Raw genomic sequence first — 27,745 nt, 5'->3', positions numbered from 1 at the left:
GAGGCTAAAATTCTACGGTGAAACACAATGACGATCCAGTTTAGAGGACTTGATGAACAGGACTGGATATTTATGAGGTTTGCTACATGTGTTATCATTGATGTACAGAAAATGTAATGAACCGTAATGTGATCTAAGAATGTGACACTTTGTTTTCTACTCTTATATAACAAAATATGATATAGTATTGCATTCTAGTGCATTTCAGGGACCATGAACACTGATAAATCTGCAAAAATACTGGGATAGGAGGTCATGAGTTTGTTTTTTCCTGCAGCAGCCACGTGCTATCTGCATGGCTTCAGGTTCAAACTGCTGGCCCAAATCCAGTTTTCGTCATATCCAGATTGGTTTTTAAAAGTCTGAACAGCAAAACAAAACACATGAAATTTGATTGTGGGAACTTGAAGTCCTTTAGGGGACAAAAAGTCTCCATAAGGTAAATCGCTAAATTTCAGCATGCAGTTTTATTTTAGGTTTAGTGTGGGGTCAGGTTTAGGTAAAGGGTAAGAGTTAGGCAAATACTACAAAAACCCATATATAATTGCAAGTACACTAAAGGACAGCATATCAAATGTTGAAACTGAACAATTTTATTTTGACTTTAATACCAGCACTTATTGCATCACCTCTTCTTTTTACAACACTCTGTAAATGTGTCATTGTTTTGCTGAACTAAGTGAGGCCTTCCCTAAAAACAATGTTTTCTGGGTTGCAGCATATGTTGCTCCAAAACCTGAATATATCATTCAGCATGAACGGTTCCTTCCCAGATGTGCAAGCTACCCATACATGTTCACTAATTAATTCCCATACCATCACACTATGCTGGCTTTTCAACTGTGCGCTGAAAACAAGCTGGATGGTCCCTCTCCTCTTTAGCCCTGAGGATGCAGCATCCATGATTTCTGAAATTATGATTCACAGGACAGTTTTCCACTTAGCCTCAGTCCACCCAGAGAAAGCAATAGTGCTTCTGGATCATGTTTAAATATGATTCTCTGAATCTTTGTCCCCAAATTCTTTGCAAGGAACTTTATTCTTACATTGTTGTACTAATTTCACAATCGTCACTGCTGAGGCCTCTGGGAGTCTCTTTTTATACCCATAGTTGTTATTGACCTGTTGCCAAATAACCTAATTAGTTGTGAGATGTTCAACCCAATGTTTTTCTTTCAGCTTTACACAACTTTTTTGAGTCATGTTGTAAGCATCAAATTCAAAATAACTTCATAAAACAATAACATTTGTTGGTATTAACATTTGATATGTCGTCTTTGGTCTATTTTCAATTAGATATGTGTTTATGTGATTGTATATCATCGCATTCTGTTTTCATTTACATTTCACGCAGCATCCCAACTTTTTTTGGAAACGGGGTTGTTGTTGTTATGGTTAGTGTGTTAAGTCTTCAGAAAATGAATGTCAATCAATGTAATGTCATCTGAAGTGACGGAGACATGACTGTGTGCACAGAACTCGACTGTCAGTCAGGCATCAGGAGACAAGAAGAAGAAAGTCCAGCTCACCTGGGAAGCACCTAGCAACAGTAACTATGGAGATATCTACTTCAGGTAAACACATTTACACTCAAAGACTCCACATGAGGATCATCACTGATTACATTCATTACTTAACTTCAGCCACATCTGTCTAAACTTTTCAAATGCAAGTATCTGAAATTATTACCAAACCATCTGCAAATGAAAATCAGTCAATAAACTATGTCCATCACGGCAGAAATGGATTCTGGACCAGATATGAATCAACATAATAAGGTCAAGTTGACCTCGTATAACATAGTAACTTATTTTTCATTGTGTTGCCATGGCAGTGCCACTCTGGTCTTGGATTACACAATGTTCTGGGTTGATCTGAACAGCAGCTCGGTGAGACTGGATAGCAGCGGGAACTCTGCTGCAGCAGTGAGTACCGACCAACAGACCGAATTTGTGCTGAGTTTACAAAACCAGTCTTTCTTTAACCAGAAGCCGATGTGTCTCTTCAGGTATTCTCCCCCTCAGCTCTGCTCTTCATCAACCTGCTGAGTCTGTCTGCCTGCTGCTGACACCCGAACACACACACACACACACACACACACACACACACCCGAACACACACACACACACACACACACACACACACACACCTGAACACACACACACACACACACACACACACACACACACACACACACCTGAACACACACACACACACACACACACACACACACACACACACACAGTCCCTTTTAACAATAGTTCTCTTCTTAAAAGCCCTTTGTTATGAATCAAAGGTTTTACTCATCAAGCTGAAGTTATGTCCGCTGTAACTCTACAATTTAAAGGTGGATTGATGGATTTGAAAAAATAGAAAATGTCGTTGTTTTTAGTGGTCGACTCAAACGAGGTTTCAACAGAAGTGACTATAGCAAATTGGAAAATACAGAAGTCTGTAATTAAAAAGATCTTTTAAAAAACTACTATGCTGTGATTATTAGCTGCGTTTGTATGTACAGACACATACATGAGAGAAGGCAAAACCCATCATCAAACACTTTTATTCAGCATTGCTTTGTTTATGGCTAACAGTAAACAATAACATCAACATTGCACTCTACAGACAATTGAATGACATGACCGACACATATATTTTTGTGTGTGTATATGAATCTGTCTTATAAATCTGTGTTTTACATGGACCATGATGATGCATCCTCAAAGTGTCCAGAATTTATATATCAAATCATGAAATACTGTTTAGGAACCAAGAATCCAAAGAGAACGTATGATGTGTTGTTATCCAGCCAAAACTATTTGAAACTGTTGAAAGCACTCCTTTGCAACTGGCTACATGTTGTACTTGTATATTATTCTTTCTCATTTTCTGCTTCTGGTCATGTTAGTTTAAAAAAATTACCCGCATGTTGACATCTGCAGCTGTAAAACACAGTGGAGGTCACACACAAAGATCTACAGCGTATTTTCACACAAGCTTCAGACACCACAGGAAAGACAAGCGGCGTGAGACGACGACACGCGTGCAAAACAAAGACTTCAGAACATGATCGTCAGAGAAGTATGACCTATATCATAAGGCTTGTGGGGAAACAGCATTTTGGGCATGAGATGGGAGGGGGGGGAGGGAGGGGGTACTTCATGCTTTTATGGAACATGACTAGCTTTGTGGATCACTGCTGCTACAGCTTGTAAACAGTCAATAATTAGGTGTCTATTGTCCCTCATGTTTACACAGGAGACAGGAAGGGGTAGGACTTAAACGCACAGTGACGGAACATTTCAGTATAAAAGATGTCTTTTACTAAATAAAACCACCTGCTTTTAAAAAATGTTTTCCTATTTTTTTGTTGAACAAGTCACTGTGGGGTCAAAGTGAGTCAGTTTAATGTTAATTGAATTTGTGCAGAATATGAATGTAGAAAATATTCACCTTTTAGATTGAGATCATCCATGACAAATTGATTGATGTCAATGGATTGAGTAAATGTATCGTCGTGGGATGAGCAGTGTGGATGTTCAACAGGATAAACATTAAATAATATTAACACCATATTACTAGTCCTTATTAAACAATGGCTCAACCTGGCCGTGTCCTGCATTTATGTGATGGAGGGAAATAGGAAATGTAAAGCCCCTACATCACCTCAGCTTTCAGCTGTTAAATTCTATTGGAAATACTAAAAGTCAAAGCTTTTCCCCAAGCAAGGCATACATATGTAATTAAGAGTAAGTTAACCACTTAAGCTTCAGGAAATTTTTTTAAAAATCCACTTGAAAAAAAACCCATCAAATTTTGTCATTCAGTATTGGGCTGTGATTGAGAGACACTTGGAATACAATAAGTCTCTCACCCCATCCCACAGGCCAGGGTGACATTTCAAAAACTCAAAAGGGCAGGTTGTGTTTTAATGGCAGATATGGCCTGGCACTAGTACCGGGGTCAAAGGTTAAAATTCTATGACAGGACGAACACAGTGCCTTCAGTCTGAGGATAATGCTGTAAAAACATTAACCCACTTTACATCCATGTTGTTGCTCTTGTCCTCCCCACAGATTTGTTTTACCACAGGACATACATATTGCATAGAAACCACTGTGATCACAGGATGTGATGTCAGAGTTGGCCTGTGCTGTTTCCAGAGCTCTTCTAGAGATCGTAGAGGACTTCCAGCACCGTGGCCAGAGACCAGGCCTGGGTCTCACAGCTGAAGGAGCAGTACTGACCGTTCTCATTGGTCAGCTCTGGCAGGCCTTTCCACGGAGACCTGAGGAGGTAGAGGTTGGCGAATAAGATACCCAAAAATAAGGAATAAAAATGTACTTGTCGTGCTGAAGGTATCCGAGCAGAGTCGTATACAAAAGAAGAAGTGAAAGCAACAGTCCTACCTCTCCAGGTGAGTGTAATGTTGTGACAGAACATTTTTCACCAGAGTGACTGTCTTGGCGTAGGTTTCCTCCCCAAGCTTCTTGGCAAAGTAGAGTTTAGCACGCAGGAAGTAGCCAACTGGCCACAGCCACTCCTACATACAAAGACAAAGAGAGTTGGTTATGCTGAGTGTGCTGTTACACATTCATCTTAATGGAACTCGATGGCGCTACAAAAAGGCCGCAGACTGACATACTTTGGAAACACTCCAGACAAATGTCGGTCTGTATGAGGCACTACATAAAGTTTCACATTTGGATTCACTCTAAATAGATTCATGGTACTACTACATAGAAATCTTCCTCACACAATGAGTCACTTTAAAAACAGCAAAACAGTCATTACACTAAAGCAGCAGAATACCAGCGTGGCTTCCTCCTTTCTGCCGTGTTTTACACTGTAAAACACTGACAACAAACGGAAGCAACTCGAAAACAACACAAACTTAAACAGCTAAAGAGCAATCCAACGGTGCCCAGTTCTGCAAACCTCCCATGTGCACTTCACTGGGAACCAAACACACGGCGGTAGCTCAAGAGAAGGGTCTGGCTATAGCCTGGACAGACAGGTGAGAGTGATGCGAGTCACGGTGACCTTGACATTCGACTTTTGACCACCAAAATCTGGTTAGTTAATCCTTGAAGCCGAGTGAACGTTTGTGCCGTATTTGAATAAAATTCCCTCAAAGTGTTTTCTGAGATATCGCGTTCACATGAATGGGTTAACGTTTAGGTCACAGTAATCCGTATATAGACTTGGGACCAAGTGAAGGTTTGGACCCCCAAACACTGGGGGCTATCTCTGCTCTCATTATCTGAGAAAATGACAATATAGGGCTGAGGGACAAATTGTAGCTCAGGAAGGAAATCTTATTTAAACAAAAATAGGTGTGTTCATGAGCAAATGGGAAGTGGGACAGTTCTGTTTTGGTGTCCCGCCATTTTTAACAGCTAACAAACCAGTTAGGCTAGGCTAACCAAGTACATTTCTTACATTTACCACAAACACTGCTGTCTAGTGACATCAAATCTACTTCTTGGAACTCTCAAATACGACCTCTTGTTGATATTCCTTGTTTGACAGGCGTTCAGGTGTATATTTCCACTTAAAAGAAGAAACTTTCCCACCTCAGAGTTGCTCATGAATGACAAGTTGCTTGGTCAAAAATTAGGGATGAGCGAGCACAGCATTATTTGTATCTGTATCTGATAAACCAACTATCGGTATCCGTCCACGGATTGGGGGTGGGGGAGGACTTACTAAGAAAGTGGGTGGTGCTTCGACCGGAAGTGACTGGGACGTAACCGGAAGTTGTTCATTTAAGCTTGAGATTGATATGGGTTGATCAGAAATTGCTAAATTCATTATTTATTAGAAAAGTATTTATAGAACAGCCCCAGAATTGAGCTTCAGAGAAATATTTTTGATCACGAGAGTGAGAACTATTTACAGAAAAAGATTTATTGTTACTGTTGAGCTATGATAAGAAAGAATTACAGGCTACTCATATAACAAACAAAATATATATAATAATGTAATTTGGTATTTTGTTCAGCAAATACTGTGTGTGTGTTAGCCTGGTTTTATTGTTTTATGAAATAAACTGACGGTGGTAAGCTGGGTATTGCAGACGCAGTCCACATCAAAATATGCATTCAGCCTTACACTATATTCTCACTGACAGTGCTCAGCTGAGTGAAGATTTCTTAGCGAGGAGCGAGTCGATGGAAAAAAAGGAAAATGAAACAGCAGAAGCAGAGTCACGAGCTGTAACTTGCGACTCGTCCTGTAAGAGCAAAGTTCTCAGTGCAACTCGGCTGAAGATATTTCAGACGAACCTGACTGGAACGAGCCGATGACCGAAATTAACCGGGAGAGTCACGAGTTGTTATTTCCTGCAGATGCTGGACACTGACAGACTAGCAGAGCTGCAGCAGTTGGAGGAGGCGGGGCTTCGGTGTGTGTCTGACCTCGGTGTGTGCACACAGCTAGTGTCTGTTAGAAGCCTTCATCGGCACAGATATTGACACAATTACTGTGATGATACTCGTCAAAAGTACATTATCCGTACTGGATACTCGTTTCAGCCGAGTACTCGTCTCATCCCTGTCAGAAATGGTGGTAACATACAATCCATGAGGATAAAATGGGAGCTTTTTAGTTTTTCTGTTTTTTTAATCAATTTTCACATCATAATGGGTTGTTGAGTTTGGATTGATGGGCAATAATGCAAATTTTTTTACATTTAAAACCAAATTTACAATGCAATACAGTGTGCAAAAAGCGAAGGGGTGTAAATATATTCTCAAGAGAGTCCGTAGAACTATGACCATGTGACACTGCAGCTTTATAACCTGGAATGACTTTAATGAACTTGAATTATCTCAGAGTGTCCAACTTACCGGTCCTTGGTGGTAGTTGAAGCCTTTTGCCAGGTTGTAGTTGTCGTTGTCCAGAGCGTTATCATAGATGCCACAGTACACCATGTCACTGGGAAAAACCCCACAAATACTGTCAAATACTATGTCTGATAGAATTGTTATAAAATATGCTAACATTATAAGCAGAAGAATAGCAACTGAATGAGACATACATCTACTCCTTCTGGTACTTCTACTTGTGCAAATACTTAAGTCATTCTTTCAGTACCATTTCTAAACTTGTAGTGGAATTTCTTTTAAGTAGGAAATTACAGTTAAAAGCAGGGATACATGGACTAGATCTTCCACATGTGTTTGATAAGAATGTGTGAGTATGTATTACTCAGGGTCAAGTGTTTTCATTCCCAGTGGTCCCAGTAGTTTCTTCTCAGCCACCTCCAAAGCCTTCCAGGCTCTATCCACTGTGAACAGCTCTGGAGCCTGTCACACAAACACATCATATATTTCTTTATCGCTAATTCCAATTTGTTAAAATGTAAACTGCGAGTGGCCTCTTCTTTTCTTACCACCACCATTGCGATAGTGAAGTTGGGTCGGAGCTGGTAGTCACACCAGGGGCTGGAGGCTCCGCAACTGTCTTTATAGATGTCTTTTTTATGTACCAGATCAGGGTGCTTCTCGTGAGGGTCCTTAGGGAGTCCGGACACCCAGAACCCCGGTTCAAAGGACTGCTGGAGCTGCTGGTTCCACTGAGAGTACGAGATAAATACTTCCTCACCTGGAACATAACATCAGGGTATTATTACAGGTAGTCAGACTGAATACAGAAGACATTTATTTATCTGAAAACATTGCTGAGAACTGTTCCTGTCATTGTGAGAGTGCAATACCGTCTCTGTGCACTTTAACTCCTTCATAAGGGAACAGTCCTTTGGCATGAAGGTCCACAACCCAGCGAACTGCTGATTTACAGAGACCAACTATCTCCACTGCTGCTCCGTCTCTGTACAGACAAATATCATACAGAAAACAAATTAAGCTGACTATAAATATTATTTTTATCAGTCACTCATCTCTGAATTATGATTTTAATTCTGTTTTATTATGTAGTCTGAAAACGGTCAAAAAAGCCAGTCACAATTGTCACAGAGGGAGCCTGTAGCTCAATCAGTAGAGTGGGCTGCACACTCATCGGAAGGCTGGTGGCTCAATCCCAGCTCCTCCTGTCCACATGCCCAAGCGTCCTTGAGCAAGATACTGAACCCTAAAATTGCTCCCAATGATGTACCATCAGTGTGTTGTAAGTCGCCTTGGATAAAAGCGTCAGCTAAATGAAATGTAATGTAATGTGTACAATTTCTATGAGCCATAAGTCACTACTTGACACAAATGTTGTTTACAATAACAGCAGAAAAATAAAAAAGAAGATATTAAATCACAATCAATCTAAAACAGAAAAACAGAAAATCCTTCATTAGTGAAAAAACCTTTTGTACTGAATACAATTTCGAGGTACTTGTATTACTTGAATAATTCTGTTCATGCAATTTTATATTACTACTTCACTACATTTCAGCTTCTGATTTTCTCTTCAAACTTCTCAGACAGTTTGGTTTAAAGAACTGTTATCACCAATAAATAAAATTAAATAAAAAAAGTTTTTTTGTTTTTTTTTAAAGAATGAAAAGAAAAGTTTGAATCAGAACTTTGTTTCTCGCCCATTATTCAGATCTATCTTGAGAGCTTTTGGAAAGGTCTTTAGGGTTGGAAACCACTAGGATAAAGAAGCTATACCAGCTACACCATAAAGTAGTTCAAACTAGTTCCACCTTCAACAGCAACAACAAAAAGGGTGCTTACACCTTCACAATAAAATGTCATATTAGATAAAGGAGATATTTCTCAGCAGAATGTATATTTTTCTCTTGAAATTTTGCAGCAAAAACTTGTTGTTTTTTGGAATCCAGGAAATATTTTTGGACAATTTATATTTTTATTACTTTAAAGGAACTGAATACTTCTTCCTCCACTGACATTTGAGAAGCTGAAACCAGAGAAGGTCCGGCATCCAACTTAAAGGGGCAATCCAAGATGTTTCATACAAAATGTTCCAAAATGGACTAAATCTATCCGCAGTTTATTTAGAACTGGCGGTTTTGAGGTTTTGTCAGAGATCTCTAATAAAATTAGCATGCTAACTAGCTGGTGCCAGCACGGCCTGTCTCATAACTTTACATACAAGTTGGTACAGTTAAGTCACTACTGCGCCCTAATGGACAAAGAAATTGGAAGTCATTCTTACAAATTACACCTTTAAAAATCAAAATGATTGTTGATTAATTTTCTGTCTATCAACTATATTTGTTATGGAGATAATAGTATAAATCAAAAATTGAATTAATTCTGGTACAATCCGCAGTGGAATGTACACATTGTATTCAGTCTGGCTTTTTCATGAAATGGGAATTGATGATAACTTTAAAAAGTGAATTAGGTGACGTGTGCTTCGTTCGTGTCGTACCTTGGAGTAGCCGGCATTCCTTTGTTCCTCGCTCTTTCGCTCTCTCCCATTTTGTCCATCCACGTGCCGCAGTTGAAGCGGTTTCCTCCCGTCACAAAACCTGTTGCCGGGTCCACCTTAGTAACCACGGCAAACCCTGTAAAGAAAGGTACGTTCATAGAAGCACTGAGAGTTGGGATTAAAAGACGACATGACATTAAGTAAATAAAAAAATCCCAGAAAGTGACGAGGGCTTTATTATTTAGGACCGGAAAATAATTTGATGTTTGTTGCTGCTGTAAAAATAATTTTATATCAGAAACCAAAACAGTATTCAAAGAAGACAGTCAGACAGTCTTATCAGTTATTAAATTTCCACGTCGTCCATTATTGTCTCATACTGTGTTCCCACTTTGAATGCATGAGTCCGTTCTCAATGAAAGCAACACACACATACACAGCTTGTTCTACCTTCATCTCTCATGTGCATGTCTATTTTAGGTCCAGCATCTCTCTCTCTGAAGGAAATTCCCTCTAGGTGGCGCTGCAGAGCCTCCTGGATCACATCATACAGAGGCTGCTCCTACACCCACATTAAACACAAACAGAAATGTTATGTTGCGCATGAATACACACATTTGAGTATATTACGGGGGAGAGAAAAAGATTTGGATTTTTTAATTTCTTCCTATATTATTTCTGTTTTCTCTCCATTTGTTACTACTGTCATCCCTTTTAATACATTCCATATTTGAGTTGATCTACATATTTTGTTACAAAGTTCCCTCCAGATATTTTAAAAGGGGACACCAAACTCTTGAGCAGCTGAAATCCTATATCAGGCAAGAATGGGACCACATTTCACTTTCAAAACTCCAGCAACTGATCTCTTCAGTTCCCAAACCTTTACAGAGTGTTGTTAAAGAAGAATTGATGCAACACAGTGGTAAACATCACCCTGTCCCAACTTTTTCAAACCTGTTGCTGGCATCAAATTCAAAATGAGCACATATTTTTCATTGAACAATAAAATTTCTCAGTTTCAACATTCAATATTTGTTCTATCTTCAGTTAAATATAGGTTGACATACTTTTGCAAATCATCCCAATCTGTTTTTTATTTACATTTTACACAGCATCCCAAATTCTTTTGAAAATGGGATTTTAAAACAGATGTCTATTAAACTGCTGACAAGACACCTCCAGTTGTAAACAAGGCGTTTTTTTACTCATTCTATGATGATTTTTTTTTTTTATCCATAGAGGTTTCATAGAAGAAACACTAATACATACACAGGCCGCACAACAAGTAGAAACCCCAGAAATTAAAAAAATGATTTATCTGATGTGCCAGGCGAGGGACTTTCATCCACACCATCCTTGGCTAGCTGTGTGTGTCTGTGTGTGCATGTGTGTATAAACATACCACCTCCCCAGGTTTGCAGGGTTTGGAGTCATCAGTAGGGTACATGCGTGTGACGTGGCAGCGGAGGATTTCATGTCCGTGGTGAACATGGGTAACGTAGTCCTGAAGACAGCACAAAAACAAGTAGAGCAGTCTATCAAATGAGGGTTTAGCATTCATGTCGACTTGCAGCTCCCCTGAAGGGAATTACATCTGTTGCAACAGTTTTGAAACAGAAGCAGGGACATGGTCTTGCCTTGTGGACTGTTTTTTAAGGAGTGCTTGTTTAAAAAAAAAAAAGCTAATTATGGACAAAAATCCCGACTTTAAAATCTTGAGGGCGTCAGGCTGTCTTCCTCGAGTCATTCAACCTCACTCCCTTGCCTTAATTCACCTGTAAAGCACAACTGTTACGATGCTGCTTGTAAGGTTTTGACACGATACTCCTACAGCTTTTGGCACCAAATACAAGTATGTGATGTAACCCTATTGCGAATGGTGTGCTATGACTTTTTTACAGATCCGTTGTGCAAATTGCAAAAAAAGTAGTAATTCACAGGTATGGCTTAAAAATTTTTTTTTTTTTTTTGCGATACTTAAAAAAAAAAAAATCAAATAGCTAATGATATTTGACTTAGCAGTCAGTGGACAGGGTGTTACTCCTCAATTTGTGAAAGAATGACCTCAATAGTGCCACCAATGTGGCCAATTGGAAGCTCCGACTTGGACATTGACATATTTTACACCAATTAGCATTTTTCCGTAAAACTCATTGTTCACTCCCTATTCTACATGTCTTTCGGTTTAAATCAAAATTAGAGCATACCCTATTCGGAGTAGCGGAAAAACAACGGTGGAGTCCATTTGGTGATATCTTCAACCGTTTTTCTGTAATTTGTTCCTAAAGATGGGCAGGGTGTTTGGGTGTTCAAAAGTTTTTTAAGACAAATAAGTCTTGAATGGGGCACTGTATTGAAGACAATATTATGCATGTAGGAACATTGAGCACCCACCCACAATTATGTGGGATCTGGCCCCTAGGGGGCACTACAAATATTGGCCATATTCATCTAATCTTCACCAAAATAGGTGAAAACATAACGTTTGAGCAATGGAAAAAAATACCCTGGAGATTTGGTGCAGATGGTCCTTATGTTTTTTTCTCTACAATCAGCAAAAGTTGCATAAATGAGGAAAAATGATATAATTTGCATTGCAATACTGTATTTCAACCTCTGACTAGACTCTTCCATATAAGGCCTTTAAACAATTGGAATTACGTCAAAGGGTGGCGATACAGTTGTGACCATTATCTACCTTCTTTAATGCCATGAAACTGTTATTTTTTAACCCAAAGATGTCAATGGAAAATTCAATGACAGAGGGCACTTAGATCTATACTGATCTACAAGGGCACGTTCAGATCTTTTATCCTTATTGAATAGGAGCCAACTTTCATGTTTCTTTTTTTGCCTTGTCAGCTTGCTCAGCTGGCTCTGAAATGTTCTAACCCTCATCCTGAAGAAAGCAAAGCAGTGAACGGCAGGTGCTGAATCCCGTTTGTCTGTAAGAGTGAGTAACGAAACAACGACACGAACTCGGAAGTCCTGCACTCATCATGCAACGAACTGATGGACGCTCATTTATATTTATATATTCATATTTAAAACCAGGACTCATCTAAAGACTGGACTGCCTTCTCTCGGGGATTGTACCTGCACGACTGCATCGTAAAGCCAAACCGACAGTTTGGTGGAAGTGCTCGTCGCCTCCGCTGTAAATCTGACGCATGCAGATCACACATTTGTCTGTCTTTCTTTTATTTTATTTTTTTATACATTGGCAACAGCTGTTAGTTTTAAACAGTTGAAGATGATGGTTGAACAAGGAAAAAGCTCCCACACAGACCTGTTAGAACCACAGGGTGTCAGTATTCCTAGAGGTGTCCTTGTGATGGCCCAGGGGCATGTTATGGTATCGGTTGATCGGGCAAGCCTTTTGCTTCCCTCTCCATGTTTGAATATTTGGCTCCTCCTACTTCACTGGGGGATTGTTTACACTTGAGGATGTCTATATGGCTCACTCTCCTACCTAAAAAGTCTGGCGCCTTTCAGGCACCAAAAACTTAAACTGTACAATTTAAGTTACTGTTTGTGGCTTTGTCCCAAATTAAGTCAGGTTGCGATGACCCCTTTACCTCCCAACCCCCATCTGCTTTCCTCTTCCTTTCTATTTTACAGTGTACGTTTCCTCCTACCTGGATGCACTGCAGCCACCACCACACAGCGTCCCGGCAATTGTATCTGGCACAGCGACCTTCTCCCAGCAGGTTGGGGATTAACCCATGACGCAAAGTCCCCGCAAAGGCCAGGATAATGTTACTATGGAAACCATAAAAAGAACAGTTATTTGTATTTGTTTGTGTCTGTGGGATTTCACTAAGCAAACTGACAAATTAGATTTAGTACTGACTTTCAAATTAAAAGACTACTGCTGATGACTAACAACTACAAATAGTACGTTATTAGAAACGGCTCAGATCACAGGCACGTATGACGTACATACCGAGCCTCAATGTGTCGCCCGGTGATGAGCATCAGTCCTCTGAGAGCAATGAAAGTGTCTCTGCCCCAGCAACGGAAAATACCCTCAGAGAAATGAGGAAGACCTGAGGAAATATATGGCAATGAATTAAAAAAAAAGCAATCAAATGTCCATCCATACAATGTGTTAATGTCAATTTTTTATTCTAAGTTTATCTCAATGATTTTTTTTTTAAATCAATACAAGCTTAGTTAAATGAAATGAAATGATTTTTTTTTTCAGATTATTTACTTTAATCTTATCCACAGAGAAAACATTAGGAATCTGTAGCTAGGCTACCTGCAGCCAATGAGACACAGCACTGCTCCTTCTGGCCAGTGATTGGACTGATGCGGTACGGGACGTCATCTATTTGGGCAGAAATGGGAGGGAGTGCAGGGAAGCGTCCGACACCACACATCTGAACTGAACCCATTGCCAAGTGGTGAACAAAACTGGAGCCGTTCTGGATGAAACTGTTTTAAGACGGAAAGTTATGTTATGTTCAGAATTTCATTTGACTTCAACAAACAAGTCATTAAAACTGAGTTTTAAGTCAGAATTTCTTATCAAAATAACATTTCAATAATGTAAATCTCTACATCTACAACCCCGTTTAAAAAAAAAGAGTGGGATTATTTGCAAATCACATAAACCCATATTTAATTGCAAATAGACCAAAGACAGCATGTCAAATGTTGAAACGGAGACATTTGATTGTTTTATAAAAATATATGCTCATTTTGAATTTGATGCCAGCAACACATCTCAAAAAAGTTGAGACAGGGTCAACAAAAGACTAGAAAGGTTGTGTTATGCTAAAAAAAACAACACCTGGTGGAACATCTCACAATGAAATGAAAGTTTAACTGACAACAGGTCAGTAAGATTATTGCGTATAAAAAGAGCATCCCAGATAGAAATAGTCACACATGGGTTAAGATGGGGAAAGTTTCACCACTCTGTGAAAGACTGTGGAAAGTAGTACAAACAGTTAAGAAAGATTTTCCTCAATGTAAAATTGCAAAGAATTTGGGGATTTCATCATCTAGTACTGTAGATGTAAATTTGAAGAAATTTAAAATCATTAAAAGATTCAGAGAATCTCTGTACGCAAGGGACAAGGCTGAAAACCAATATTGAATAGCTGTGATCTTCGGGCCCTCAGGCATTAAAAATATAAACAATTCTGGAGTGGAAATCACTGTTTGGGCTAAGAAACACTTCTAAAAAAACATCGTCTGTGAACTCAGTTCATCACTTCATCCACAAAGGCAGGTTAAAACTCTACCATGCAAAGACAAAACCATTTGTAAACATAATCCAGAAACACCGCCGCCTTCTCTGGGCCCGAGCTCATTTAAGATGGACTGAGATGAATTGGAAAACTGTCCTGTGGTCTGATGAATCAAAATTTGTAATTCTCATTGGAAAATAATTGACAATTTGTCCTGCGGGCTACAAAGGAGAGGGACCATCCAGCTTTTTAATAGCACAGTTGAAAAGCCAGCATCTGTGATGCACAGGGATGCATTACTGGACATGGCATGGATAGCTTGCATAATTAATGTTGAATAATATGCAGTAAAATAGGTTTTGGAGCAGCATATGCTGCCATCCAGGCAATGTATTTTTCAGAAAAGGCCTTGATTATTTCAGCATTTTTTTTAGCGGGTACTAAACTGGCCGGCCTGCAATCTACAACTGTCACCCATTTAAAACATTTTGAGCATCATGAAACTAAATATACGACATAGGAGAACCTGAACTGTTGAGCAGCTGAAATCCTATATCTGGCAAGAATGGGACGACATTTATTTTCCAAAAATCCAGCAACTGATCTCCTCAGTTACCAGTCGTTTACAGTGTTGTTAAAAGAAGAGATGATGCAACACAGTGGTAAACATGACCCCGTCCCAACTTTTTTGAGACGTTTTGCTGCCATCAAATTCAAAATAAGCAGATATTTTTCATAAAACAATAAAAATGTCTCTGTTTCAACATTTGATTTCTTGGTCTTTGGTCTATTTGCAATTAAATATGAGTTTACATGATTTGCAAGTCATTGCATTCTGTTTTTATTTACATTTTAAACAGAATCCTGACTTTTTGGGGAAACGGGGTTGTAAAAATAAAGATGTGTTAAGTTGGTGAAAATTCCCACACAAACAAAGAGATCCTACCTCGACATGAGTTTGTAAGTTGCATCCAGGGCCGTGGTGTAGGTCGACACCAGGATAGCATCAAAGTAGCAGGGGATGAGGTAGCGCGGGATGTTTTTCAGGTAGTTAAACATAGACACCAACCACTGACCTACCTGCACACACACAGCGTTACAAAGTGTCTGTACAATACATATATAAAATAATCATCTTTTTTCACAGGGACTAATTCCTTTATAAAATAATTTTTCCATTGTGAAAAAAAACTCTTTGGATTAACCAGAACAACTGGAACAGTGTCTGGAATAAAACATGTTACTGTTGTATTTTTGAAAATTGGGGTGACCTTCCCCTAAAAGCTCTTAAATCTTTACCTGTGCCAGCGGCCCCTCTTTGTGTATCAGTCTGTTGGAGACATAGTCGATCAGCCAGTCTCCTTGTCTGAGGTTATCACACACAGGGTGACCCAGGTCATTGTTGGTACGGATGTCAGATAACACTGAAATCAAACCTGTGGAGACACACCAACCGCCACATGTACAAATACTTGTTTTGGAGACATTTGATTATTTTGTGTATACTTAATGAACTGTAAAGTTCAAAACTGTATGGTTGCATGAGGAAATGTATAAGTGATGTGTAATGACCTTGTAGTCCTGCGTATTTCAGCATTTCCCAGCCTGGGATGTTGTAACAGCCTCCACTATCCTCTTGTTCTTCTGAGTTGCAGCGAAACAGCAGGATGTTCAGGTCCACTAACGTCAGCTTGGACATCAGCCTGTGAAACACACCCAGGGTAATTTAACTGTGCCACTTCGTCAAATGACAAATGGTTGTTGTATTTACTTATTTACGTATATTCTTTATCTTATGAGGTTATCTGCATGTAAATGCTCCATTACAGTGCATCCGGAAAGTATTCACAGCGCTTCACTTTTTACACATTTTATTATGTTACAGCCTTATTCCAAAATGGATTAAATCCATTTTTTTCCCTCAAAATTCTACACGCAATATCCCATAATAACAAAGTGAAAATAGTTTGAAATTTTTTGCAAATCTATTAAAAATAAAGAATGAAAATATAACACGTACATAAGTATTCACAGCCTTTGCTCAATACTTTGTTGAAGCACCTTTGGCAGAAATTACAGCCTCAAGTCTTTTTGAGTATGATGCTATAAGCTTGGCACACCTATTCTTGGGCAGTTTCTCCCATTCTTCTTTGCAGGACCTCTCAAGCTCCATCAGGTTGGATGGGGAGCGTCGGTGCACAGCCATTTTCAGATCTCTCCAGAGATGTTCAATCGGGTTCAAGTCTGGGCTCTGCCTGGGCCTCTCAAAGACATTCACAGAGTTGTCCCGAAGCCATTCCTTTGTTATCTTGGCTGTGTGCTTCGGGTCGTTGTCCTGTTGGAAGATGAGCCTTCGTCCCAGTCTGAGGTCCAGAGCGCTCTGGAGAAGGTTTTCATCAAGGATGTCTCTGTACATTGCTGCATTCATCTTTCCCTCCCTCCTGACTAGTCTCCCAGTTCCTGCCGCTGAAAAACATCCCCACAGCATGATGCTGCCACCACCATGCTTCACCGTAGAGATGGTATTGGCCAGGTGATGAGCGGTGCCTGGTTTCCTCCAAACATGACGCTTGGCATTCAGGCCAAAGAGTTCAATCTTTGTTTCATCAGACCAGAGAATTTAGTTTCTCCTGGTCTGACAGTCCTTCAGGTGCCTTTTGGTAAACTCCAGGTGGGCTGTCATGTGCCTTTTACTGAGGAGTGGCTTCCATCTGGCTACTCTACCATACAGGCCTGCTTGGTGGAGTGCTGCAGAGGTGGTTGTCCTTCTGGAAGGTTCTCTCTTCACAGAGCAACGTTGGAGCTCTGTCAGAGTGACCATCGGGTTCTTGGTCACCTCCCTGACTAAGGCCCTTCTCCCCTGATCGCTCAGTTTGGCCGGGCGGCCAACTCTAGGAAGAGTCCTGGTGGTTCCAAACTTCTTCCATTTACGGATGATGGAGGCCACTGTGCTCATTGGGACCTTCAATGCTGCAGAAATGTTTCTGTACCCTTCCCCAGATCTGTGCCTCGATACAATCCTGTCTCGGAGGTCTACAGACAATTCTTTGGACTTCATGGCTTGGTTTGTGCTCTGACATGCACTGTCAACTGTGGGACCTTATATAGACGGTGTGTGTCTTTCCAAATCATGTCCAATCAACTGAATTTACCACAGGTGGACTCCAATCAAGTTGTAGAAACATCTCAAGGATGATCAGTGGAAACAGGATGCACCTGAGCTCAATTTTGAGTGTAATGGCAAAGGCTGTGAATACTTGTGTACATGTGATTTTTTCATTTTTGATTTTTAATAGATTTGCAAAAATTTCAAAAAAATGTATTTCACGTCATTATGGGGTATTGTGTGTAGAATTTTGAGGGAAAAAATGAATTTAATCCATTTTGGAATAAGGCTGTAATATAACAAAATGTGTAAAAAGTGAAGCGCTGTGAATACTTTCCGGATGCACTGTACATTGAAATTTATCAGATGCATTCATTTTCTTTATAAAGTTGCCCAAACTTACCCCAAAACCTTTCTCACTGCTCATTAATAGGTTTTCAGATTACAAACAGGTTCAAAGAGTTCTACAAAGATTTATGGTTGCATGTAAGACTCTTATGCCAGTATTGTTATGCACAAACCTACAATCAGAATTTGGCTGATTCAAGGAAAAGATATTCCTAATTATGGTGGGTCCAACCTTTGTCCATAGGACAAATTGAAAGTGCTTATGTCTCATCAGAACATGTCCAGCGGGTGAACTTGTACTCACTGTGAAAGTGGCTTCTGCAGTGCTTCTGGTGGGTTTTCCTCCACCACACTGCCTCTCTTGTACTTTGGGCTGAACTGGGACAGATAATACCTCAGCACCCCCACCAGCTTCTGAGCTTTGGGATCCAAACTAAGCCTGTCAGGAGCAACAGTGGGAGGAAACTGTTGTGACTGACATCGGATTAAACACACAATGGAATAGATTTGCTTTAAATAAAATAGAAAGAATTGATAAGTGGGTTTTTTCTTGTTGGCTTGTGTGTGTGTGTGTGTGTGTGTGTGTGTGTGTCTGTTACCTAAAGGCGAAGACGCTGCCAGGTGTAAACTTCTGGAAGGTGATTTTCTGCACAAATTCTGATCCATCTTTAGATGCCACTCCAGGTTGGCTCACCACCGCACTCTCGGCCAACTAGAGATTATAATAATTATATCATTAGGATGTCTCATATCACTGATACAAGAAAAGAAAAAAAAAAAGTAAAATAATCCTCGAAAATGATCATAGCATTGTTTACCGGTATATGTTCTTTTATTTCCACAGTGTACTCTGGCATGCCATTAATGTAGTTGTCATCCTTCTTATAACTCCCAGCATGCCTTTCCACTGTCCGTGCTTCCAACACTACTTCCTCTACCTTCCCTGGAGAAACATATTCTTAGTCTTGGGAAACCATTTTTGAGAAAAATTCTGCAGAAACTGTGAACACTTTAAAAAAAACCAAAAAAAAAACCATTTACATAAAAACACGTTTATTATCTGAGATTCAGATGATAGTCTCGTTCTTATACCGGGTATGAGCATGGGTGGCACTTCTGCGTCGTACTGGTGAGTTTTGGGGTTCGAGAAGGCGGTCCTGCTCACTGTCACCACAGACTGGTGGGTGCTGGGACAGTGACGAGTGATCGCAACGATATCTGCATCAACCTGGTCTACGAACACCTTAAGACGACGATTAGAAATCAAAGTTGGTTAGGGATTTCTTGGAACGATCATAACAACAATTAGCGTACGGATATCAACTCTGGTTTTGTATGAATAACACCTAAACGGGAGGGAGGATGACACGAAACAATCATAAGCGTGAGCTGATGTTTTGTGAAACCTGCTGTACATTATTTTCCTGTACCTGTATGAATCCCTGGGCAGCCAGTTCCTGGTGCAGCCGATTAAGTGCCAGTTTCCCGGGTATGATGCCAGTCTGGAGTCCAACTTCGCCGGTGGAGGTCGGAGCTGCCGAGGGGTTCCACTTGGGATAAAACCGCTCCTCCTTCACCACAGAGATCTAATCACACACAGACACACACAGGTGAGCTGTACTAGACTAGGTCTATAGGGGAAAGAGTAGATAGACCTATTCATGATATTAGCCATTATTCAGATGTGCAATAACAAGGATTAGAAATGAAGCCAAAACTGATCATTATAAACAGAAATATAAGGGATAAATATTTGGAAAAAAAAAAAAAAAAAAGTCACATGATGTAATGTAATACATAGCTAAAATGTTTAGATTAAATATAGCTATCACCGCAGTACATTGTGTAATGCATATATTATACAGTGCATACAGTGCATCCGGAAAGTATTCACAGGGCTTCACTTTTTACACATTTTGTTATGTTACAGCCTTATTCCAAAATTGATTAAATTCATTTTTTTCCTCAAAATTCTACACGCAATATCCCATAATAACAAAGTGAAAATAGTTTGTTTAAAATTTTTGTAAATCTATTAAAAATAAAGAACGAAAATATAACACGTACATAAGTATTCACAGCCTTTGCTCAATACTTTGTTGAAGCACCTTTGGCAGAAATTACAGCCTCAAGTCTTTTTGAGTATGATGCTATAAGCTTGGCACACCTATTCTTGGGCAGTTTCTCCCATTCTTCTTTGCAGGACCTCTCAAGCTCCATCAGGTTGGATGGGGAGCGTCGGTGCACAGCCATTTTCAGATCTCTCCAGAGATGTTCAATCGGGTTCAAGTCTGGGCTCTGCCTGGGCCTCTCAAAGACATTCACAGAGTTGTCCCGAAGCCATTCCTTTGTTATCTTGGCTGTGTGCTTCGGGTCGTTGTCCTGTTGGAAGATGAGCCTTCGTCCCAGTCTGAGGTCCAGAGCGCTCTGGAGAAGGTTTTCATCAAGGATGTCTCTGTACATTGCTGCATTCATCTTTCCCTCCCTCCTGACTAGTCTCCCAGTTCCTGCCGCTGAAAAACATCCCCACAGCATGATGCTGCCACCACCATGCTTCACCGTAGAGATGGTATTGGCCAGGTGATGAGCGGTGCCTGGTTTCCTCCAAACATGACGCTTGGCATTCAGGCCAAAGAGTTCAATCTTTGTTTCATCAGCCCAGAGAATTTAGTTTCTCATGGTCTGACAGTCCTTCAGGTGCCTTTTGGTAATCTCCAGGTGGGCTGTCATGTGCCTTTTACTGAGAAGTGGCTTCCATCTGGCTACTCTACCATACAGGCCTGCTTGGTGGAGTGCTGCAGAGGTGGTTGTCCTTCTGGAAGGTTCTCTCTTCACAGAGCAACGTTGGAGCTCTGTCAGAGTGACCATCGGGTTCTTGGTCACCTCCCTGACAAAGGCCCTTATCCCCCGATCGCTCAGTTTGGCCGGGCGTCCGACTCTAGGAAGAGTCCTGGTGGTTCCAAACTTCTTCCATTTACGGATGATGGAGGCCACTGTGCTCATTGGGACCCTCAATGCTGCAGAAATGTTTCTGTACCCTTCCCCAGATCTGTGCCTCAATACAATCCTGTCTCGGAGGTCGACAGACAATTCTTTGGACTTCATAGCTTGGTTTGTGCTCTGACATGCACTGTGGGACCTTATATCGACGGTGTGTGTCTTTCCAAATCATGTCCAATCAACTGAATTTACCACAGATGGACTCCAATCAAGTTGTAGAAACATGATGCACTTGAGCTCAATTTTGAGTGTAATTGCAAAGGCGGTGAATACTTATGTACATGTGATTTTTTTTTTTAGTTTTTGATTTTTAATAGATTTGCAAAAAATTTAAAAAAAAATATTTCACATTATCATTATGGGGTATACATTGTGTGTAGAATTTTGAGGGAAAAAAATGAATTTAATCCATTTTGGAATAAGACTGTAATATAACAAAATGTGTAAAAAGTGAAGCGCTGTGAATACTTTCCGGATGCACTGTACCCTGCTTAGATACTAATTTATCATATTTCCCTGTACTACAGTAATAGCAAAGAAGACTTGTTTAAACATGTACATGATTTTTCACCCCAAGGTGTATTTATTTATTTTTGTGTATATAGTTAGTGTATGTATTTAGACATTGGTCTAAATTTGTTTAATTCTTTTCTACAGAAAATGTATTTTTTATCTATCTTATTTTTCATCGTGTGCATATTTTGTAATTTTTTTCTTATTGTGTGCTTACTTTTTTTTTTTTCCCTAACCGTATTCATATGCTCCTGTGACGACTAAATTTCCCTACTGCGGGATTAATAAAGTCTTATCTAAAATGGACATTAAAAGTTGCATTTCAAAGATTAAATCATGTAGCTTCTTTAGTAGCACAAATGGTTACTTTAGGGTCCAGCCAGCTACCTTTTCATTGACAACTCTACATCTGGTCTTTTAAACAACAGTTACACAGTTAAAAGTTAAAAAAAAAAGACAATTAACCACATTTTTGTATTTGCAATAAGTGAGGCAATATTAATATATAAAAAATACATAGCTATTTTTAAACACAAAGAATTACTGTTTTATACCAGATGCAAATGACAGCTTGTGTTGTGTTTTTAAATAACCTGATGTGGCACTAATTCATCGTATCCTCTTGTGGAGCCGGTAGCACAGCAGGCCATGGAAACGATAGCAGAACTGGGAAGAGAGTCCAGTGCTGAACGGAGCTGTAAAACAAAAGTCCAACAAGAAGCAATTATTCCCTTTAACTGCAACAATTCCTTTTTTCAAAATCATCAACATATCTTTTCGACATTCGAATTGCAAATCAATTATGAGACCAAAGGCACAGGAATAGTTAGTTTGAAGACTTTTAGTCAGGATTAAGACTGCATCATAGCACAGAAACAGCATCGGTGAAGGTTACCAGCATTATTCTCATCGCTTCAGACAACTTAGTGCTGCTTTTGATATGAGTGATCGCAACATTTTATGACATAGACAGGAACATGAACATGTCATTGGGTTTAAAAAAAGTGGACAAGGTTGGTTCAAATCATATCTCTCTCTCTCTCTCTCTCTCTCTCTCTCTCTCTCTCTCTCTATCTATCTATCTATCTATCTATCTATCTATCTATCTATCTATCTATCTATCTATCATTTGTTCATGTCAGTGATGCGGCTTCTACACGCACAAACGTTAGTTGTGGAGTGCTACAGGGAACGGTGCTAGATCCGATACTTTCCACATTATACATAGGTCATATAATCAGGAAAAGCTGCATAAATTTACATTGGTATGCAGATGACACCCAGTTATATCTATCTATGAAACTGGATGGAACAAATCAGTTAGTGTAACTTCGAATGCCTATAAAAGACATATATGCCTGAATGACCAATAATTATTGAATAAATTCAGACAGTCATTGGGCCCTGAACACCTTGGAAATGTTTTACGAGTTACTCTAGATGACATTGTCATGATCTCCAGCACCACTGTGAGGAATTTTGGAGTCCATCTCACCCATGAAGTGAGTCTCTGGGATTGCTTTTTTCTATCTACTCAATATTCTTTTTAAATCAGGAATATTCTACCTTTGCATGTAGCAGGAAAAAAAAATCAATCTATGCATTTGTTTCTTCCAGGCTAGACTACTGTAATTCTTTGTTGTCAGAATGTCCCAGCATCCGGGACCAAAGCCTGCAGTTGATCTAAAATATGAACACGATTTAGCAAGAGAGATCATATTTCTCCTGTATTAGCTTCTCTTCTTAAAAATTCTTCTCCTAACTTAAGAAGCTCTTAACACCCAGGCTCCATCTTATTTCAAAGAACTTATAGCATCGCTCTTAATCTACTTGTGGTTCCTAGATTTTCCAAAAGTAGATTTAGAAGTGGAGCCAATAGCTTTGAAGCCCCTCTCCTGTGGAACGGGCTCCCAGTTTGGGTTTGGGAGGCCGACACCCTCTCTACCTTTAAGATGAGGCTTAAAACGTTTCTATTTGATAAAGCTTACATTTAGGCCTGGCTCTTGAGATGTTTCTTAGTTATGCTGTTACAATTAACATTGTAAAGTTCTATTGTACTTTACAAAGTTAATTGCCTTGAGATGACTTGTATTTCGATTTGGTGCGCTATAGAAATAATATTGAATTGAATTAAAAATTGACATTTGTATTGGCTACACACATGAAAACTAAACAGTTATCAGCATCCTAACCAACCCCCATCCTACGATGACCCCCCGACAGAGACCCACCTGAATGGGACACTCGTTGTCATGGGTTACATCAAGGAACATGGCATGAGCAATGGAGGGCTTCAGCGGGCGGAGGCTGGGCTGAACGAAGGCTCCGACCGGCTCACCTCCGTAACGATAGACCAGCCGACCCTCTTCATGGCTGTCACCAGCTGACATGGCCTCTACAGACACGGTGAGGAACAAACTGGTAAGACAGTTATCGCAACACCAACCATATACACTTCACTTGTTCAAGCTTTGTGCAGTTCTGGACATTCCGATCTGAACATGCAGGCGTTTGTGTTTAAGAGCTGCGGCACAACACAAACCTGCCAATAGTGAATACAGTGAAGATAATACAACATGTTTCATTGTGAATTATATTAGCTTAAAAAAGCCGAGTGTTATGTTATTATCATATCTATATTCCCACCACCATGATGTTGTGTGGGTTTGATACGCTGCAGTATCATTGTCTCCTTACATACACCTGGCTGTCACGGTCACAAATCTCAAACTAGGATTCATCAGTGAATATAACTTTTGTCTATCATCCACTGAAATGCTGTCTTAGCCCACTCCAAGTAGGCATCATACTTTACAATAATATGGTCATCATTTTTAATAAATTCATAAAATATTGTGATATTGACAGTATTCCATGACTTGAGGTGAGGTGCGTTGCTCTTCATGAGTTCTATGCGCAGCAACAATAAGTGTGGTGGAAAGCGGCTTCACAGTCCAAGAGGTCTTTCCAAACAGGGGAGCAAGACTTCAGTGGTGTGGAAGTGGAACGGATACGAAAGATCAGATGTGCGAGTGACCCTGTTTAAAAAAATGTTGGGACACTGTGTAAAATGTAAATAAAAACAGAATGTGATGACATTGAAACTATAGCAAAGATAAAAGATCAGATGTTGTAGTGTGGTCACTTTTAGTTTGTACAACTGACACGGTTTCCACAAAGTGTTTTAGCGTGTCATGCACTTTGTCTTTAGAGACCTTCTTGTGATGGTTTGGGGACTTCCTGTCCAAATAGCATACATCTCTTGGTACACTCATATATACTATACTTACATACTACACTTAATTGTTTTGTACTTTAATTTTGACAGGTTGTGTTTGCATACTGCAGTTTCTGCACTTACTGGAAATAACCGTAACATTTAAATGCATGCCTCGTCAAAATGTCTGCCAATTAGAATTTTTTTTATCCAGAAATTAGCATTTCGTTGTGCCCTCTGTTTAACACAATAAACACACTGATGGCTTCTGTCCAGCAACAGTACAGTGGTACTTGGTTCAACTCTTTTTTTCTTACTCAGTCGTGGCAGTTTGAAAACACGTGAGGTCGGTGTTACCGCCCTTTCCGTTAAAAAGCCATTATGGCGACGGCTGATGTTGAAAAGTGTCAATCATCTCATATTCCACTTGCGGACTGTTTTGAGTACTTGTACAGTGCATCCGGAAAGTATTCACAGCGCTTCACATTTTCTACATTTTGTTATATTACAGCCTTATTCCAAAATGGATTAAATTCATTTTTTCCCTAAAAATTCTACACAAAATACCCCATAATGACAACGTGAAGGTCCCACAGTGCATGTCAGAGCACAAACCAAGCCATGAAGTCCAAAGAATTGTCTGTCGACCTCCGAGACAGGATTGTATTGAGGCACAGATCTGGGGAAGGGTACAGAAACATTTCTGCAGCATTGAAGGTCCCAATGAGCACAGTGGCCTCCATCATCCGTAAATGGAAGAAGTTTGGAACCACCAGGACTCTTCCTAGAGTCGGCCGCCCGGCCAAACTGAGCGATCGGGGGATAAGGGCCTTAGTCAGGGAGGTGATCAAGAACCCGATGGTCACTCTGACAGAGCTCCAACGTTGCTCTGTGAAGAGAGAACCTTCCAGAAGGACAACCACCTCTGCAGCACTCCACCAAGCAGGCCTGTATGGTAGAGTAGCCAGACGGAAGCCACTCCTCAGTAAAAGGCACATGACAGCCCACCTGGAGTTTACCGAAAGGCACCTGAAGGACTGTCAGACCATGAGAAACTAAATTCTCTGGGCTGATGAAACAAAGATTGAACTCTTTGGCCTGAATGCCAAGCGTCATGTTTGGAGGAAACCAGGCACCGCTCATCACCTGGCCAATACCATCTCTACGGTGAAGCATGGTGGTGGCAGCATCATGCTGTGGGGATGTTTTTCAGCGGCAGGAACTGGGAGACTAGTCAGGAGGGAGGGAAAGATGAATGCAGCAATGTACAGAGACATCCTTGATGAAAACCTTCTCCAGAGCGCTCTGGACCTCAGACTGGGACGAAGGTTCATCTTCCAACAGGACAACGACCCGAAGCACACAGCCAAGATAACAAAGGAATGGCTTCGGGACAACTCTGTGAATGTCTTTGAGAGGCCCAGGCAGAGCCCAGACTTGAACCCGATTGAACATCTCTGGAGAGATCAGAAAATGGCTGTGCACCGATGCTCCCCATCCAACCTGATGGAGCTTGAGAGGTCCTGCAAAGAAGAATGGGAGAAACTGCCCAAGAATAGGTGTGCCAAGCTTATAGCATCATACTCAAAAAGACTTGAGGCTGTAATTTCTGCCAAAGGTGCTTCAACAAAGTATTGAGCAAAGGCTGTGAATACTTATGTACGTGTTATATTTTCGTTCTTTATTTTTAATAGATTTGCAAAAATTTTAAACAAACTATTTTCACTTTGTCATTATGGGATATTGCGTGTAGAATTTTGAGGAAAAAAATGAATTTAATCAATTTTGGAATAAGGCTGTAACATAACAAAATGTGTAAAAAGTGAAGCGCTGTGAATACTTTCCGAATGCACGTAAGTGCATACTTGACAGTGTGACTGCACTCACGCATTAGTACGTAAATAGGGCGATATAGAACACTGCGATATCAGTCTGGGTTTTGTGTTTCCTGATTTATTTTGTCATTTCAGTTCCCGTCCTTGTCTGTTTTCTACACTGCAATCGTCAATTTTCACTTTATTTAAACTATCATTTGATCTAATGATGAAAGTGGATTAATAAATTGTTATTCACAACCTAAGTGAAGACCACAAAGATTTAGTAGTAGTTCACCAACGTATGGACCCAGTTGACAACCATGAGTGGTGGAGAATATAACTACAACTACTGCTTCCCCGACTCTCTGCTCATGTCTCCACTTTACTATCAGCCTTCTTCGTTGTATACCTCCCGTTCTCCTCTTGGTGAGGTCTTTGTGTCAGATTGCTTGTCCGATCACCTTCCTGTGTCTTTTGTAATCCAGTAAATTCTGTTTTTTGCTGCTGTTTTGTGTCTCAGTTCGTCGTCCATGGTTATACTCTTGGTTTCTACATTAGTTTAAATACCTTCACTTTTGATCGTTGTCTGATTAGTTGCCTTTTGTGATTTTTGGACTCACAGTATTTTTATATTATTATTATAATTTTGAGTCTAGCCATTTGGCGCTGATGAAGCCTCTCTCTTAGAATAAAGATGTAACTTTGATGCCATGCTTTCATCAATCCTCCAAGTAGATCAGATCCACCTAATTGTCGTTTGAACGAGAGATAGTTTATGATTTTGGAATATTTAAATAGTTATTGAAAAATTTCAAATCTATTCCTACACGCAACTCATCCTTCGATATATCCCCAGTTTTTTTTCCGGTGCCTGGTTTAGTAAAGCGTTACTTCCATCAGAAGGAGGCATAATGATCCTAAAAGCTATTTGTCAACCACCATTAAACACTGCTACCAGACTTAGTATACATTAGAGAGAAGCAAAGAGCAACAATTGAAACGACAATGTGACGAGATTAAAAATGACTTCAACTATTGGCGTCCACTGTATACTTATTCAGTACATTCTGGCATAGTTTTTAAAATCTTTTCAGATTAGTTCCTGTTCTGGTACTTAAACAACATTTAATATTTGATAAGTTTGGCTACTTTTGTCAAAAATGAAAATAGGGTTTTGTATCAGTGCAGAAAA

General features: G+C 40.0%; 1 protein-coding gene across 2 annotated transcripts in view; it reads right to left on the bottom strand.

The window, feature by feature from the left end:
- Positions 1 to 2,544: 2,544 nt before the first annotated feature.
- Positions 2,545 to 27,745, bottom strand: part of agla (amylo-alpha-1, 6-glucosidase, 4-alpha-glucanotransferase a) — a 51,291-nt gene continuing 26,090 nt past the window's right edge. For both annotated transcript variants that reach the window (XM_069173213.1, XM_069173212.1), the window contains exons 14-35: positions 23,751 to 23,914; positions 22,113 to 22,214; positions 19,437 to 19,592; positions 19,099 to 19,249; positions 18,825 to 18,949; positions 18,606 to 18,718; positions 18,311 to 18,445; positions 16,125 to 16,255; positions 15,852 to 15,988; positions 15,499 to 15,632; positions 13,616 to 13,791; positions 13,298 to 13,400; positions 12,990 to 13,113; positions 10,754 to 10,855; positions 9,799 to 9,910; positions 9,349 to 9,484; positions 7,718 to 7,830; positions 7,394 to 7,605; positions 7,210 to 7,307; positions 6,849 to 6,936; positions 4,407 to 4,540; positions 2,545 to 4,285 (exon numbers count right to left, since the gene is read on the bottom strand). In XM_069173213.1, coding sequence (XP_069029314.1) covers positions 4,168 to 4,285; positions 4,407 to 4,540; positions 6,849 to 6,936; positions 7,210 to 7,307; positions 7,394 to 7,605; positions 7,718 to 7,830; positions 9,349 to 9,484; positions 9,799 to 9,910; positions 10,754 to 10,855; positions 12,990 to 13,113; positions 13,298 to 13,400; positions 13,616 to 13,791; positions 15,499 to 15,632; positions 15,852 to 15,988; positions 16,125 to 16,255; positions 18,311 to 18,445; positions 18,606 to 18,718; positions 18,825 to 18,949; positions 19,099 to 19,249; positions 19,437 to 19,592; positions 22,113 to 22,214; positions 23,751 to 23,914 — 2,864 coding nt within the window. In that variant the 3' untranslated portion in view covers positions 2,545 to 4,167. The remainder of the gene's footprint in view (positions 4,286 to 4,406; positions 4,541 to 6,848; positions 6,937 to 7,209; positions 7,308 to 7,393; positions 7,606 to 7,717; positions 7,831 to 9,348; positions 9,485 to 9,798; positions 9,911 to 10,753; positions 10,856 to 12,989; positions 13,114 to 13,297; positions 13,401 to 13,615; positions 13,792 to 15,498; positions 15,633 to 15,851; positions 15,989 to 16,124; positions 16,256 to 18,310; positions 18,446 to 18,605; positions 18,719 to 18,824; positions 18,950 to 19,098; positions 19,250 to 19,436; positions 19,593 to 22,112; positions 22,215 to 23,750; positions 23,915 to 27,745) is intronic.

This window comes from Embiotoca jacksoni, unplaced genomic scaffold, assembly GCF_022577435.1.
Source record: "Embiotoca jacksoni isolate LCO1_2020_lvr unplaced genomic scaffold, fEmbJac1.0.p SCAF_59, whole genome shotgun sequence".
NCBI lineage: Eukaryota > Metazoa > Chordata > Actinopteri > Embiotocidae > Embiotoca > Embiotoca jacksoni.
Note: the sequence above shows the minus strand (reverse complement) of the source record. Positions and strands in the feature narration are given on the sequence as shown.